Below are 17,065 nucleotides of genomic sequence, written 5' to 3'. Positions count from 1 at the left end.
ACATAATTCAACCTTATACATGGGTTCCTTTGCACAAACTCTTCACCTAGCTCAGACAGTGCACTGACTGTTCAGTTGGTAGTTTTAAATGGGTAGTTTTGCACATCCCTTACCTGCAAATGATATATTACAGAGTGAAAACAGTTGTCATTTCAGACACAACTGTTCTTCAATACAGACATTTCTTTCTGAGAAAAAAAGATTTAAAGTTTTTATATCAAAACATCAAATTGCAATACATACAGAATCGCAATATAGTAATACATAACGAATCAGCTAGCAAATATTGTTGTAATATTGAATCGGGATGTGTCTGGGAATCGCTGAACAGCTGAAATACTCCTCTGGTTTGCGTTGGAGTTCTGTAATCAATGACTGCCTGACTCCTCATTATCCTGCTTATTAAAAGAGTACTTGCCAAACAAATAAATAAATGGACATGAAACATTGGATTGAGTTTAAATTATATTATTAGCTTGTAGAGATCGCACAGTTGTCATGCAATTCACGGATGAGTGATCTGAAATATAGATGTGCAGTTGTTACTTAGAAATATCAGACTGCTAGATGGCGCCATTGACCAATCAGAATTTAAGTATTCCAGAGAGCTGTTTAATATATATATCTCACAGTAAGGGAGTAAACTCCTCACATTTTTGTAAATATTTGATTATATCTTTTCCTTTGACAACACTGAAGAAATTACACTTTGAAGTAGTGAGTGTACAGCTTGTATAACAGTGTAAATTTGCTGTCCCCTCAATATAACTCAACACACAGCCATTAATGCCTAAACCGCTGGCAACAAAAGTGAGTACACCCCTAAGTGAAAATGTCCAAATTGAGCCCAATTAGCCATTTTCCCTCCCCGGTGTCATGTGACTCGTTAGTGTTACAAGGTCTCAGGTGTGAATGGGGAGCCGGTTTGTTAAATTTGGTGTCATCACTCTCACACTCCCTCATGCTGGTCTCTGGAAGTTCAACATGGCACCTCATGGCAAAGAACTCTCTGAGGATCTGAAAAAAAGAATTTTTGCTCTACATAAAGATGGTCTAGGCTATAAGAAGATTGCCAAGACCCTGACACTGAGCTGCAGCACGATTGCCAAGACCATACAGCGGTTTAACAGGACAGGATCCACTCAGAACAGGCCTCACCATGGCCTCACCTAAGAAGTTGAGTGCACGTGCTCAGCGAAATATCCAGAGGTTGTCTTTGGGAAAAAGACGTATGAGTGCTGCCAGCATTGCTGCAGAGGTTGAAGGGGTGGGGGTCAGCCTGTCAGTGCTCAGACCATACACCGCACACTGCATCAAATTGGTCTGCATGGCTGTCGTCCCAGAAGGAAGCCTCTTCTAAAGATGATGCACAAGAAAGCCCGCAAACTGTTTGCTGAAGACAAGCAGACTAAGGACATGAATTACTGGAACCATATCCTGTGGTCTGATGAGACCAAGATAAACTTATTTGGTTCAGATGGTGTCAAGGGTGTGTGGCGGAAACCAGGTGATGACTACAAAGACAAGTGTGTCTTGTCTACAGTCAAGCATGGTGGTGGGAGTGTCATGGTCTGGGGCTGCATGAGTGCTGCAGGCACTGGGGAGCTACAGTTCATTGAGGGAACCATGAATGCCAACATATACTGTGACATACTGACAAACTATATATATGAATCTAATTTATTTAATATATATATATATATATACACTCACCTAAAGGATTATTAGGAACACCATACTAATACTGTGTTTGACCCCCATTCGCCTTCAGAACTGCCTTAATTCTACGTGGCATTGATTCAACAAGGTGCTGAAAGCATTCTTTAAAAATGTTGGCCCATATTGATAGGATAGCATCTTGCAGTTGATGGAGATTTGTGGGATGCACATCCAGGGCACGAAGCTCCCGTTCCACCACATCCCAATGATGCTCTATTGGGTTGAGATCTGGTGACTGTGGGGGCCATTTTAGTACAGTGAACTCATTGTCATGTGCAAGAAACCAATTTGAAATGATACGAGCTTTGTGACATGGTGCATTATCCTGCTGGAAGTAGCCATCAGAGGATGGGTACATGGTGGCCATAAAGGGATGGACATGGTCAGAAACAATGCTCAGGTAGGCCGTGGCATTTAAGCGATGCCCAATTGGCACTAAGGGGCCTAAAGTGTGCCAAGAAAACATCCCCCACACCATTACACCACCACCACCAGCCTGCACAGTGGTAACAAGGCATGATGGATCCATGTTCTCATTCTGTTTACACCAAATTCTGACTCTACCATCTGAATGTCTCAACAGAAATCGAGACTCCTCAGACCAGGCAACATTTTTCCAGTCTTCAACTGTCCAATTTTGGTGAGCTCTTGCAAATTGTAGCCTCTTTTTCCTATTTGTAGTGGAGATGAGTGGTACCGGTGGGGTCTTCTGCTGTTGTAGCCCATCCGCCTCAAGGTTGTGTGTGTTGTGGCTTCACAAATGCTTTGCTGCATAACTCGGTTGTAGCAGTGGTTATTTCAGGCAAAGCTGCTCTTCTATCAGCTTGAATCAGTCGGCCCATTCTCCTCTGACCTCTAGCATCAACAAGGCATTTTCACCCACAGGACTGCCGCATACTGGATGTTTTTCCCTTTTCACACCATTCTTTGTAAACCCTAGAAATGGTTGTGCGTGAAAATCCCAGTAACTGAGCAGATTGTGAAATACTCAGACCGGCCCGTCTGGCACCAACAACCATGCCACGCTCAAAATTGCTTAAATCACCTTTCTTTCCCATTCTGACATTCAGTTTGGAGTTCAGGAGATTGTCTTGACCAGGACCACACCCCTAAATGCATTGAAGCAACTGCCATGTGATTGGTTGATTAGATAATTGCATTAATGAGAAATTAAACAGGTTTTCCTAATAACCCTTTAGGTGAGTGTATATACAGTGGGTACGGAAAGTATTCAGACCCCCTTAAATTTTTCACTCTTTGTTATGTTGCAGCCATTTGCTAAAATCATTTAAGTTCATTTTTTTTCCTCATTATTGTACACACAGCACCCCATATTGACAGAAAAACAGAATTGTTGACATTTTTGCACATTTATTAAAAAAGAAAAACTGAAATATCACATGGTCCTAAGTATTCAGACCCTTTGTTCAGTATTTAGTAGAAGCACCCTTTTGATCTAATACAGCCATGAGTCTTTTTGGGAAAGATGCAACAAGTTTTTCACATCTGGATTTGGGTATCCTCTGCCATTCCTCCTTGCAGATCCTCTCCAGTTCTGTCAGGTTGGATGGTAAACGTTGGTGGACAGCCATTTTCAGGTCTCTCCAGAGATGCTCAATTGGGTTTAAGTCAGGGCTCTGGCTGGGCCATTCAAGAACAGTCACAGAGTTGTTGTGAAGCCACTCCTTCGTTATTTTAGCGGTGTGCTTAGGTTCACCTTCCAACAAGACAATGACCCTTCGGCCCAGTCTGAGGTCCAGAGCACTCTGGAGAAGGTTTTCGTCCAGGATATCCCTGTACTTAGCCGCATTCATCTTTCCCTCAATTGCAACCAGTCGTCCTGTCCCTGCAGCTGAAAAACACCCCCACAGCATGATGCTGCCACCACCATGCTTCACTGTTGAGACTGTATTGGACAGGTGATGAGCAGTGCCTGGTTTTCTCCACACATACCGCTTAGAATTAAGGCCAGAAAGTTCTATCTTGGTCTCATCAGACCAGAGAATCTTATTTATCACCATCTTGGAGTACTTCAGGTGTTTTTTTAGCAAACTCCATGCAAGCTTTCATGTGTCTTGCACTGAGGAGAGGCTTCCGTCGGGCCACTCTGCCATAAAGCCCCGACTGGTGGATGGCTGCAGTGATGGTTGACTTACTACAACTTTATCCCATCTCCCGACTGCATCTCTGGAGCTCAGCCACAGTGATCTTTTCTTTACCTCTCTCACCAAGGCTCTTCTCCCCCGATAGCTCAGTTTGGCCGGACGGCCAGCTCTAGGAAGGGTTCTGGTCGTCCCAAACGTCTTCCATTTAAGGATTATGGAGGCCACTGTGCTCTTATGAACCTTAACGGCACCAGAAATTTTTTGTAACCTTGGCCAGATCTGTGCCTTGCCACAATTCTGTCTCTGAGCTCTTCAGGCAGTTCCTTTGACCTCATGATTCTCATTTGCTCTGACATGTACTGTGAGCTGTAAGGTCTTATATAGACAGGTGTGTGGCTTTCCTAATCAAGTCCAATCAGTATAATCAAACACAGCTGGACTCAATTGAAGGTGTAGAACCATCTCAAGGATGATCAGAAGAAATGGACAGCACCTGAGTTAAATATATGAGTGTCACAGCAAAGGGTCTGAATACTTAGAACCATGTGATATTTCAGTTTTTCTTTTTTAATAAATGTGCAAAAATGTCAACAATTCTGTGTTTTTCTGTCAATATGGGGTGCTGTGTGTACAATAATGAGGAAAAAAATGAACTTAAATGATTTTAGCAAATGGCTGCAATATAACAAAGAGTGAAAAATGTAAGGGGGTCTGAATACTTTCCGTACCCACTGTATGTATATGTATATGTATATATGTCTATATATATATATATATATATATATATATATATATATATATAGATATATATATATAAAAATTTACATTATAAATAATTGGATGGATGGTTGAATGGATGGATGGATCCATAAATGTTGTTGTTTCACAGTCAATAGAATTTTAGTAATTGGAATATTTATTTTGGCATAATGGCAATGAGAAATTAGGAAAATGTTCAGTACTTAATTGTGATCAAATGGGGTGTCAGGGGTGTTGTCTTGACGCATCGATTATTATTTCTGCCAATTCATATACATTGAAATGACTTTTTAAATCGTGAATAATTGGCTGATAATCATTTTAAAATGCAGTAAAATCAAATTAATTATTATTTGATTCGTGAAGTAGAGAACAATGTTTTTAAAGAAATATACAGAATCTATTATGTAATTGAATTCAATTGAATTGTGTATCAAATTTAATTGAATCGCACAAAGTTCATCGCACATCCTTCCAGCCATCCAGCCATCCGAGTATGAAAAAATTTCCCCTACATCATTTAAGGATTATTTAAATGACTTTGCAATGTAAACAGTATAAATGGTGTACATAAAATAATAAGGTTCCATAAATGTTTTTATAGGCATAAAATGCAACACTCAGTTTTAGACAATATGCAATGGGAGTCCCTGCTCCATCTTTTTACTTACCAAGGGGTCTGTGGTCTGAAAATGGCCGAAGACCCCTGCATTAGATTATTGCTGTAAAATGGGTTTTGATCATTGTTTCATGTTGACTTTAATATATCTCTGTGTAATATGGGCAGTGCAACTGTACTGGCAGACATAGACAAACATTGAGTGTGTGTGGTGTGTGTGTAATGGTGGCTCTGATGCCACACAGACAGACGGACTTGTCCTCTTCGAGTCCATCAGACTCTGGTGTCAGCTTACTGCCATCTGCCATCGCCAGCCAGTCTGCCCAGCCCACATCTCAATATTACACACACACACACACACACACACACACACACACACACACACACACACACACACACACACACACACACACACACACACACACACACACACACACATGTTGTGTTTCCATGTTTTATGGGGACTTTCCATAGACATAATGGTTTTTATACTGTACAAACTTTATATTCTATCCCCTAAACCTAACCCTAAACCTAACCCTACCCCTAAACCTAGCCCTCACAGAAAACTTTCTGCATTTTTACCTTTTCAAAAAACATAATTTAGTATGATTTATAAGCTGTTTTCCTCATGGAGACCGACAAAATGTCCCCACAAGGTCAAAAATTTCGGGTTTTACTATCCTTATGGGGACATTTGGTCCCCACAAAGTGATAAATACACGCTCACACACACACACACACACACACACACACACACACACACACACACACACACACACACACACACACACACACACACACAAAACACAGTTCCTACATCTTTCAATTCTTTTTCTTAAACACTTTCCAGACTGCAGGCCAAAATAAATGTCATTTGACATTTTGACTGAACCTCAATGAAAATTATTTGCTTTTTTTTTAAAGAAATATTTCACCCCAAAATAAAATTTGTCATTATTTACTCATGTTAACATATATGTAGCCACCGTATTTTATATCAGCACTTTATTAATGCTTTGATTTGATTTGAGAAAAAAGGGGGAAAAGCCAAAGTGAGTCTGGATCTGGGGTTGATACAGACAGACATATGTGCCTTAAACACAGGGGGCTTCTGTGCCCATCTTTGCCTGTCTGTCTGCTTGTTTGTGTTTGCTGCTTTTGGGCAACCTTATATAACTTTCTCTATAACCTCATAGGATTATATATCTCTGTTTTGTTGCTCTGAAATGTTTTCTATATGTTTAAATAATACAGCATATCACCCAGGCATAGGGACAGTAGTTCTATCTAGGTACTGTGTTAATCTGTCCTGAGTCTTTTGTCCATGTGACCCTCACGCAAACATAAATGTTAAAACAGTGGCAGTTCTATCTGGAAACCCTTTTTCCACCCCTTTAAAGTCTTGTGTTTGCAGCACTCCCACAGCATTGGGTGCTGTTAGTGATGCACTGTGGCTCTGATTAAAATGCCATGGTGGTGTAGGCTCTGCTCCTGGCTGGTCCAGAGAGGATTCCAAAAATAGAGCGCGCGTGCTGCAGACGGGACCAGGGACGTGTGGAGGATGCACAAACTGCTTCAAATCTTTTGTTTAAGCACTGCTTTCTATAATACCCCTCTTTCTGTCTCCTCCCATCATCTTCCCTCCCAGGAGGAGACATGAGGAGACAGGAGGAGGTGCGGAGTTGAAGCTTCCTTTTTTGGAGGGGACACCGTTGTGAGGGCTCTCCCATGAATGTTTTATATTTTCTGTGTGGCAGCATATATTAATGATGACTTCAGTCTGGATGGCTGAAAATAGCATAATGGAAACATTTTTGTAAAAACAAAAGCTGGAGACTTCGTATGGGGAACAATATGCAACTAGTCCAGTGTTCCTAATAATTGTCAGTGTTTTCAGCCTTTTCAGTACCTCTTCCTCAACACCAATGCAGAAATGTGTTTCTTTTATTTATTTATATTATACTTCATAAAGTCATTTAGCATTTTTATTAAAAATCTTAAAATCAGGGGCCTGTGTAGCTCAGCGAGTATTGACGCTGACTAGCACCTCTGGAGCTGCGAGTTCGAATCCAGGGCATGCTGCGTGACTCCAGCCAAGTCTCCTAAGCAACCAAATTGGCCCGGTAACCTACTTGTGGTGGTGAATAGTGGTTATCGCTCTCAATGGGGTGCGTGGTAAGTTGTGCATGGATGGCGGAGTGTAGTATGAGCCTCCACATGCTGTGAGTCTCCGCGTTGTCATGTAAAGCGAGCCACGTGATACGATGTGTGGATTGAGTTCCACAGAACTGCCGCTCGCTGGATGTTTTTTGTTTTTGGCACCATTCGGTGTAAATTCTAGAGACTGTTGTGCACAATAGTGTCTAGAATTTACTCCGAATGGTGCCAAAAACATCCAGTTAGTGGCAGTTCTGCGGATGGAAACGCCTTGTTGATGAGAGAGGTCAACAGAGAATGATCATGCTAGTTCGAACTGACAAAAGTGTACGGTAACTCTGATAACCGTTCTGTACAATTATGGTGAGAAGAATATCATCTAAGAATGCATGTTGGCATTGTTTTAGCGGCATGAGGGGGACCTGCACAATATTAGGCAGGTGGCTATAATGTTGTGGCTGATCATTGTATATATATATATATATATATATATATATATATATATATATATATATATATATATATATATATATATATATATATATATTTGTTTGTTATTCATGTTTTTGAGATGTTACAGACATAACAGCAAATTTTCTCTGAAGTTGCGTTGGAACAATGTGTATTGGGGAAAGCACAAATAAAAATACAAAAAACTATGCAAATAAAAAGTATTTGGCTGGATTTGACTTTTATGTTACAGTGTTTTTTTTCTACTTTGGTAACAACATTTGAATGTACTCTTTTTGTACTTTTTTGTCAAACAAACAAGTGATAGCCAGCGCTGAAGCATTTTACCAATCAGAAATTGGCACAATTAATTCCGATTCAAGTAATGGCCAGCATCATCCAATCACTGCCAAACTGCATTGTTAATGCTGTACCAAGTACTTACCATTGTCCCATGTCTGCCATCCATGTTGAGTGGTGCAAACATCAGCTGCAGCTGTTTACAGTACAAGGTTGAGTTTCTGGACACATTTACCACTGAATAACCACTGAAGTTTAAGAGGCAAATTTGCAAAGTGAAATATAATCAAACAAATATTAACTTTTGATGAAAAAAATTGACGTTTTTTGGAGCTGAAGTTTGGAGGGTGAATATTTATTATAGAATTTTCAATGATGAACTTTTGTGCAGAATTTTCTAATTTGAAATATTCACAGCTTAAATGTACAACCATTTGAAATTGCATCACCCAAAAATAAAAACACTGTTAATGTAATGCGTTTATTTTTCAATTCACTGTGCTTTGTAGTTTGGGGGGAAACTAAAGACAGAGGACAAAAACCATAACAAAATATTTGAAAACAGTCATTGAAAACAGAACAGAGATTAACTGTGACATCTGCAATGTATTTTAATGTTTCAAAGTCCCAGTAAAGAGTTTCTTTGAAAAACTTCATTGAAAATCATGCCTTAATGTTTTTGTCTTTATGTCCCCAGTGAGCAAGATAAAGGCGACTGTGGCAAAGAACGAAAAACTCCGTAAGATGTTAGCTAGTGGAGAGAAAGATAAAAAACCTTGGGAGAAAACAGGCTTAGCTGGGAGAGCAAGTTCTACTTTGGCTATAGAGCATGAACATAATGCCAGTGTGAGTTAGCCATGTGTAAAACAAGTCATGTTATGAGTAGATTAAGTGATGTTGCTTTTTTGGAACTGTAATGAGAGTAATTGTAATTAGTACTTTCCACCTCCAAAAGAAAAAAGGTGACTTATGTAAACAAACGTGTCTAATCGTGTCAGGTGAACCTGCAACAAAACATGTCTTACCTAAAACTGAAATAGGGAAGTAGTCGTTCAGACAATCGACTAGCTAGTTGATTTTGAAAATAAGTAGTTTTGCACTGGGGTGGTTCAATACGACCTACCTGCTGCAGGTTCTTCTGGTTCTTCACCCTCCAGACCCAGCAGGGTTTTGGGTCAGATCGTGCCAGGGTATAGAAGTGGTTAATCAGGTCTGAACGAGGCACCAGTGGTGGGCTGTCTTGTTTATTTTCCTCATGTTCCTCCAATTCAAACTCGTAGGAGTTTGGTCAGCGAGAGGAGAGATCACAGAACACAGGGGATGTGTCCAAAAAAACAGAGGTTTTTATAAAGGTAAAATAGCATTGAGTCATGTCTGAATCTAGGGGTTGCACAAAATGCTGAACAAGGGGTCATTTGCACAGGATGGAATCTTACGTTCACTTTTTTAAAATTGTTCGTTTATGTAAACATTCGCCATATAGACATCTTTGACCATTGCGACAATTCTTGCTGTTTTCATCATCTTGCACCAGGAAAGCTGCATTTTTAGATGATGTGTCATGTTAAAAGTAGTTCAACTTTTGTGTTTAGAGACCCCCGCATTCTTGTCCCTTCTGCTATGCTGCATTTAGCTGTTTTTGCAAAAGCGGACCCTGTGAATGACCCCAAAAATGGAGTGTGTAATGGACTCGTTCTTACTGTAGTAACTGACTTAATTTATGTTAGTTTAATTACTTTTGTAAAATGCTTTGAAAATGTGTTCATATCATCATACCCGTCATGCGAACCATGCACATCTGAAGCTCAGTTACTGCACTAAAATAAAAAATAATTGTGCTTGGAATACCATGTTTGTTGAGGGAGAAATGGTGTGCCCATAAGATGGTACACAGATTTTTGTGAATTTATTTTCTTTTGTTTTTTTCCACACATTTTAAGATGGTGCACCGATTTTCCTCTCTCTCCGACTGTGATTCACTGCTTGTCTTTATTAAGTAGGTGTGAGACACTTTGGGGTCAGCATGTCAGGAAGCTCACTGTGTATCTGAAGTGTATCTGAAGCTCATTACTGGTAGAATAATCACTGCGCCCTGTGCTGCCATACACAAACTCATTACAGATGAAGTGCATGTAGGTGAAGATCACGAAACCTGTCGAGAACAGGTCATATTTTATCCTGAAAGCATGTGCAAAACAAAAAGAAGACATTTTGCTCAAAGCTGATAATAATTGTATTTAATCTTAATTAATTTTTAATTAATAAGACGATAATGAAATTTGGTTGAGGATTCAAATCAATCAAATTATTGTGATTATGACAATTAATTCCTTTTAAGGCTTTTAAATCTTAGAAATTAAATAAAAATAAAATTTGAATGTAAAAATATTTCAAAGCGCTTAAAAATATGTCTCTAGTCAACTATATTCTTGCCGCATTTTACATTTTATAATGTTGTTTTTGGAAGCAAGCCAACCTAAAGCTATTATATTATATTTTAAAATATATTATATCATATCATACCATGGTATAATACCAATAGTCTATTCTGATTGGCTGGAAGGTGTGCGTTAAAACCGTTTAATGCACAGGTAGTTCCTGTCAGGTTTCAGCACCGTTCTGCATCAGTGCGCCTACTCTGCTATCCTCTGTAATGAGCATCGTAATGTTTTATGCCTCTCTTTAAATGACTTCTGGACATGAATATAATGTATTCATTTTGATTAAAGTTACATATCAATGTAATGGTGCCTGTGGCCGAATCACAGCAGTGCTAATGTAGGGCCGTATCACACTCTTGCTTGTGTGTTATTGCTTAAAGCACACATATATACACACACATATGTGTGTGTGTGTGTGTGTGTGTGTGTGTGTGTGTGTGTGTGTGTGTGTGTGTGTGTGTGTATGTGAATGGTCTACTGGTATGTATTATTTCTATCTTTTGGTTTTTGGTGTAAAATATGACAATGCACACTTGTCTGTTTGCTATGATGGATTTTTATTAGATATGCAGGTTTTATATGCCCTGTGCTTCTGTGGGTATGTGTCTTTGTTATTGCTAATGCTCTCATGTGTCCTGCAGTGTGCATCGCTCTCTCTCTCTCTCTCTCTCTCTCTCTCTCTCTCTCATTCCCATGTAGAGATCTAGGCTAGATCTCTTGTCTCTCCTGGAGTTATCATACTACTGATGTTGTTTTGCCATTCCAGTATAATTGCAAATGCTGCTTAAGAGAAAGTGTTGCATGTTCATTTCATGTTCATGTGCTCTATGGACCTTGGTCAGGGTGGATGGCATTTTGAAGTGAATGAAAATAATGGTGTGTGGGACAGATGTACTATCAGTTCAATGAGTTTTCTTTAATCTGAAACATTGAACAAAATCCTTTATAAAGATTAAATAAAATAGAAATCCCGTTGGTCAGAAAACATGAGTTGTAAAACTTCTATGTGACATAAGACATCAAGGTGAATACAAATAGTATAGGCAACTAATTTTTCCTCCATAATTTGATGTATTTATGTATGAGTAAAACAGGGTATTCAGTGAAAGTTGGTGTAGGGTGGGATTTTATTTTATCGTTCAGGAATTGAATGCATTATGAGTTAGGTGGTTGGAGGGGAGGGATTAAATAAATTAAGATTGCTTGGTGACATCATCCATAAAGGAATGTCAATTCGGAGGCGGAGCAACTACATTTTGATAAAAGTTTACAAAGACAGCAAAAATGTCACACGAATGATGAATTGTTTGCAATAAACCCCAAAAATAAATTTGGTAAATTTTGATTTCATATTGTCATTAAAGGAATGTTCCAGGTTCAGTACAAGTTAAGCTCAATCGACAGCATTTGTAGCATAACATTGATTACCACACAATTTTTTTTATTTTTTTTATTCGTCCCTCTTTAAAAACAAACCAACAACAACAACAAAAAAAAGAAGCAATCTTTCTGTGTAAATTTGATGTGATAATCATGATGACGTAATATACAACAACTCTAAAAGGACAATTAAAACAACTCAAATAATACACAAGTTTTAAAAGAAGAATTAATGCAAGTGCTTTTATAAAATGATGTCTGTGTTTAAACCCTCCTCAAATTGGCCACATTCACTTCCATTGTAAGTGCCTCGATTTTTGCTTTTTGAAAATAATTTTTGTGGTAATCAATATTATGCCAAAGTGCTGTCGATTGAGTTTAACTTGTATTGAACCTGGAACATTCCTTTTAAAACACTGTAAGTACAAAGCAATGAACATATTTTATCTCCATACTTCATAGCCTCATTTACATTCTCATTATATGGCATCCACTCTGACTAAGGTCCATATGTTGCATCAGTTAGTTTAAATTTCTTGCGGAGCTGTAACATGATATCTTGATGACTTATGCTCCATTAACTACACTACATCTCGGTTGAAATCATCTTTCTCTCTCCCACAGATGGACATCCTAGTAAAGAGCAGCCTCTGGAGTTTCTGAAGCCATCTGGAGTCAACCACATTCCTCCTGGTAGGATTGAAGCTCTTTCTGTGTGTTTGTGTGTGGTCATGTTTCAGCTATGGGCAACCCTGCTGCCAAAGCCAGGAGTCAAAGGTCATCTAACAGGTCACTGAATAGGAATGTCTGATTGGCTGCTTTGATACAATTGATGTGTACTTGGTCATATGGCTTACTTCAGGTCTCCCTCGTAAACCTGGTCCTCGCTGACAGTATGTGATACAGTATGTGAATTTATTTTTCTCCACTAAACATCCAAATACAAATATGAGGAACAAATCCCATGGGTCTGTGCGTTTTTGGTGAGCGTGTTGCCATGGAGACATAGCATGTGTGGAGACTTCACGCCATCCACTGCGGCATCCTCGCTCAACTCACCATGCGGCCCACTGAGAACGAACCACATTATAGCGATCACGGGGAGGTTACCCCATGTGACTCTACCATCCCCAACAACCGGGCCAATTTGGTTGCTTAGGGGATACCTAGCTGGAGTCATTCAGCACGCCCTGGTATTCAATTTAGTGAACTCCAGTGGTGGTAGCCAGCGTCTTTACCACTGAGCTACACAGGCCCCCCATCATTAGTTTTTTAACAAAAAGTTAATGTTGGGCCCTGGTTGTCTGTGTGTGCCTCCTCTCTCCATTAACTGGAATAACAGTGGAGTGTTGGCTAGCCACAAACCCATTGGTTAGGCCGATGTGGTTACCCTCTGCTCCAACTGAAAGAGATGAGCCATGGCATCTGTGTATAGACATGTACGTGCTGGTCTGGCTAGAGAGCCACCCACAAGGCCGCCTTCAGTTTCAGGAGTCTGATGCTACATTGGAGCTTTTAAACATGTTTATGAATTTCTATGTAGAACACAGATATTCTCTCTCAGGCTGTCTTTGTTCACAGATCAGCTGTCTGATTTCTGAAGCATTTTCAATTGTCCTTTTCTAGAACTATAGCTGAAAGTGTCGGTTTTCTATAACTCTTGGGAAAAAGTTTTAAAGATGGTATATCATACTTTCAAAAACAAAGTCTTGGTTTTCCATTGAGTTTAGACTGCAATAAGTTGGCTTTATTATGCTTAAGCAGGTGCAGGTTTGGGTTTAGGCGGGGTTTAGTTTGGGTTTAGGCTGTGTTAGGACTGGAGCTGTGGAGCAGGAAACAGATGGAGCTGAAAGCCTCGCCTGGAGACCTGCTCACTGCCAAAGGCGCCTTTCCACTCGTTCACTCTCTTTCCTCTGTTCCCTCTCCATGCTAAATAAGTATTGATTGGAAACATACTCTCTGAGCAGGGAATGATGTTACTGTATTCTGTGTGTTTAATGTGTTCATCCATGTGGACGAAGCAAGCTTGCCATTTTTGGACCATAACATTTCGAGCCAGTCATTCCATGTCTGGCCAATATGGACTATAGTTACAATTTTCTTGCTGGTCTTCTACTCACACTGTTGTTAGAACAGCACATATGTAATATCAAACCACCATATGTGGCTTCATGCATTATTCAGCATGGGTTAAACATTTAACCATTATATATGTAGCAGTTCAAAAATACTGTTAAACATGGAAGAGCATACCAAATGCTTAGGCACTCCATTGTGTGTTTGTGTGAAGGGTTGTTACGAATATATAGATACAGTAGGTAGAGAATGTGCATAAAATATAGGTGAATCTCACCAAACTTGTCAAGCACATTTTGACATAATGACAAACACATTTTTCTCAGCATAATCTGAATATAAAAAAAAGATTGTGTGGTCCCACAGAGCCCGGATCTCAACATCATTTAGTGAGAACAGGATTACATTAAGATATAGAAGCAATTGAGACATCCTAAATACACAGAAATGTGACAAGTTCTATTTGCCAACAATCTTGAAAAACTGTGCAGCTGTACCCATGTGGTTTTGGGCTGGATTCTGGTTAATTTTTCAAGTATGACTTTGTGTTGGGGTGGGGTTCGGGTTTGTAACTAATGAAACAATGACTCCTATCTAACTTGTTCTGTGCACATGCTGTTACTCATAAACACGCGCAAACGGACATGTGACTGCCGCATGGTGAGCATAGCTGAGCAGGCATTTTCATTTCACTCCAATGGGAGATGAGTGCCACACTCACTAGGCGGATTGACAGTGTTGTGGAAGAAGCTTTGAGAGTGGCAGAGAGTGTCAAAAAGTTGAGAAATGCTCATTTATTGCAGTCTTCAAACAGACTTTAAATGATGATTGCATGCATTCATTGTTCAGAAGTGTGAAAACATGAAGCTAGGATCTTTTCAACTGTAATTGTGCATATTTAAGATGATTTTATTGCTCTTGAACTAAAAACATCAATTCACACTCTGTACCACATCCTAAATTTGCAGCTGTCGCTGTGAGTGGCTTTGAGAAGCTCTTCTGCTCCAGTAAACACATACCGATAGGGGCTGTTCACATCGTATGTGTTTTGCACTCCTGCACTTTTTTAAAATAGTTTCTCCTTAATGAACGCGTGCATGACTGTCATATTTTTTAGACACATTGTCACTTCCAAGTAAATAAAAACTAGCAGAAAATGCATCTTGAGAGCTGCCTTTTGTTTCATTCATTGTGCTGCATCTAGCTTGCTTTTAGCGCTTGTTTCACAACAATCAACGTTGTGAAGAAGTTATGCTTACTGCCTGTGAATGCTTACTGTTACTATAGTCTTACAAATGTTGTGCAAGTGATGCTTGCATACATCCTATTATGAAAGGAAGAATATATATAATACAATACATTTAAAAGAGAGGGAGCGATATCTGGTCAGGTTTGGGCATAAAATCTGACCGTAACAGTCGGGCCCGGTCAGGCCACATAGTCTCTGGTACGGGTCAGGTTCAGGCCTCATTTAAGACCCGAGCAGACCTCTAGTACCTGGTGCCATTTTAATGTTAAGGTTTGTCACAACCAATATTGATTAAGTTGATCCATACACAACTTACAATTACTCAACTTACCATGCGTCCCATTGAGATGGAGAACCATTTAATCATGACCACAATGAGGTTACCTCATGCAACTCTACCCTCCCTAGCAACCGGGCCAATTTGGTTGCTTAGGAGACCTGTCTGGAGTCACTCAGCACACCCTGGATTTGAACTTGTGACTCCAGAGGTGGAAAACTGAGCTTTTGAAAACCTTCTCCCAAGTGAATACATTTGAAAAGGGCATCTTCACGGTTCAAACCGATGACGTATTTGTTGTCATGTGACGTAGTCATGTGATCCATTCAATCAAAACAATCAAGATGGTGGCCTGTGTTATAGCACTGCTGTTGTGCCTAACACCATGTCTTAACCAGATGCAATGCGATGGCACGACATGTGATAAAAGGTATCTTTTCCATGTTAATCAGAGTTTTTGTCCTAACCAACCGTGACACATGATGAGCGACAGCAACATGGCGTTCTATTTTTTTATATGGTTTCTATTTCTGCAACGTCGCACCGGCCAGCGCAGTCACCAAATGGGTCTAAAATTATTCTTATTGTGGTATATTATGGTCGGCACCTCGCTAGCCGGTTCACCACAACTTGATTTTGGCAGAGATAATCACACACCTACCGAATGTTGAGCTTGAGGTCTCGCTCTCTTTAGCTGGAGCTTTGAGACGAGGTGGTATATTCACTTTAATAGTGTTGATAAAGGATAAATGTTATTTTGTACAACATTCACATTACATTCCTTCCAAGGCGACGGGAAGTTTACATGGAATTCGTGTCTGGTGTCAAAGGACAATTGTTTTTCAGACCGTATGTGCAATGGTGAGTTTTTGCATTCGCAGTAATGGCGCAGTCACTCATACGTTCTCACGGCATAATTCCATTGGCAAAGATGCCTTGGTCGGACATTGAGCACACGTGAAACCAGCATAAGTATAATTGTCAAACAGCCTTTTTTAATGTTGCACTTTATAGTTACTAAGACATCATTTTAAGAGTTCAGTTAAAACTCACCCCTAAAATTATATTGTAAAGGGATCAATGGAAAGGAGGAGGCGAGAACTGGCTTGATAATATAAATAATAGTTTTAATGATAAACTTAAAACAAAAGACAAACACACACACATGATGGACATGTCCGTTAACGATCTCTCTCTCCCGCACGATCCTCTACAGTCGACCTTTAACCCTCACGGAGGCTTAATTAGCCTCATACGGGACCGGGTGTGTAGGTTCACGACCCGGCCCCGCCCTCCGCCCTGCCACATATATCCTTGTCCATTGTGAATATTCAGTGTAGCTGTTTACAAAGCACTGCCCACACAGAGGTTACCGCCAAACCAAGCAACTTCCTATTGGTCAACATTTTTCTCCAAAGGAAGCCCATCGTGTGAAATGGCTAGATGGCTTTATTTCGCCCACAGAATTTCGCCGTGCAAAGGGATGGTGACAGCGCCTTAAGGGGATTATAACATTTTCATATGTTTCAG

At 39.8% G+C, this 17,065-nt stretch overlaps 1 protein-coding gene across 1 annotated transcript in view; it reads left to right on the top strand.

The window, feature by feature from the left end:
* The window catches only part of hdac4 (histone deacetylase 4), a 259,844-nt gene that overhangs the window by 87,595 nt on the left and 155,184 nt on the right, over positions 1-17,065 (top strand). The window contains exon 3 of the mRNA XM_052148118.1: positions 12,558-12,626. Coding sequence (XP_052004078.1) covers positions 12,558-12,626 — 69 coding nt within the window. The remainder of the gene's footprint in view (positions 1-12,557; positions 12,627-17,065) is intronic.

The sequence above is a fragment of the Xyrauchen texanus genome, chromosome 18 (genome assembly GCF_025860055.1).
Source record: "Xyrauchen texanus isolate HMW12.3.18 chromosome 18, RBS_HiC_50CHRs, whole genome shotgun sequence".
In the NCBI taxonomy this organism is placed as follows: domain Eukaryota; kingdom Metazoa; phylum Chordata; class Actinopteri; order Cypriniformes; family Catostomidae; genus Xyrauchen; species Xyrauchen texanus.
This window is presented reverse-complemented; position numbering and strand designations above follow the sequence as displayed.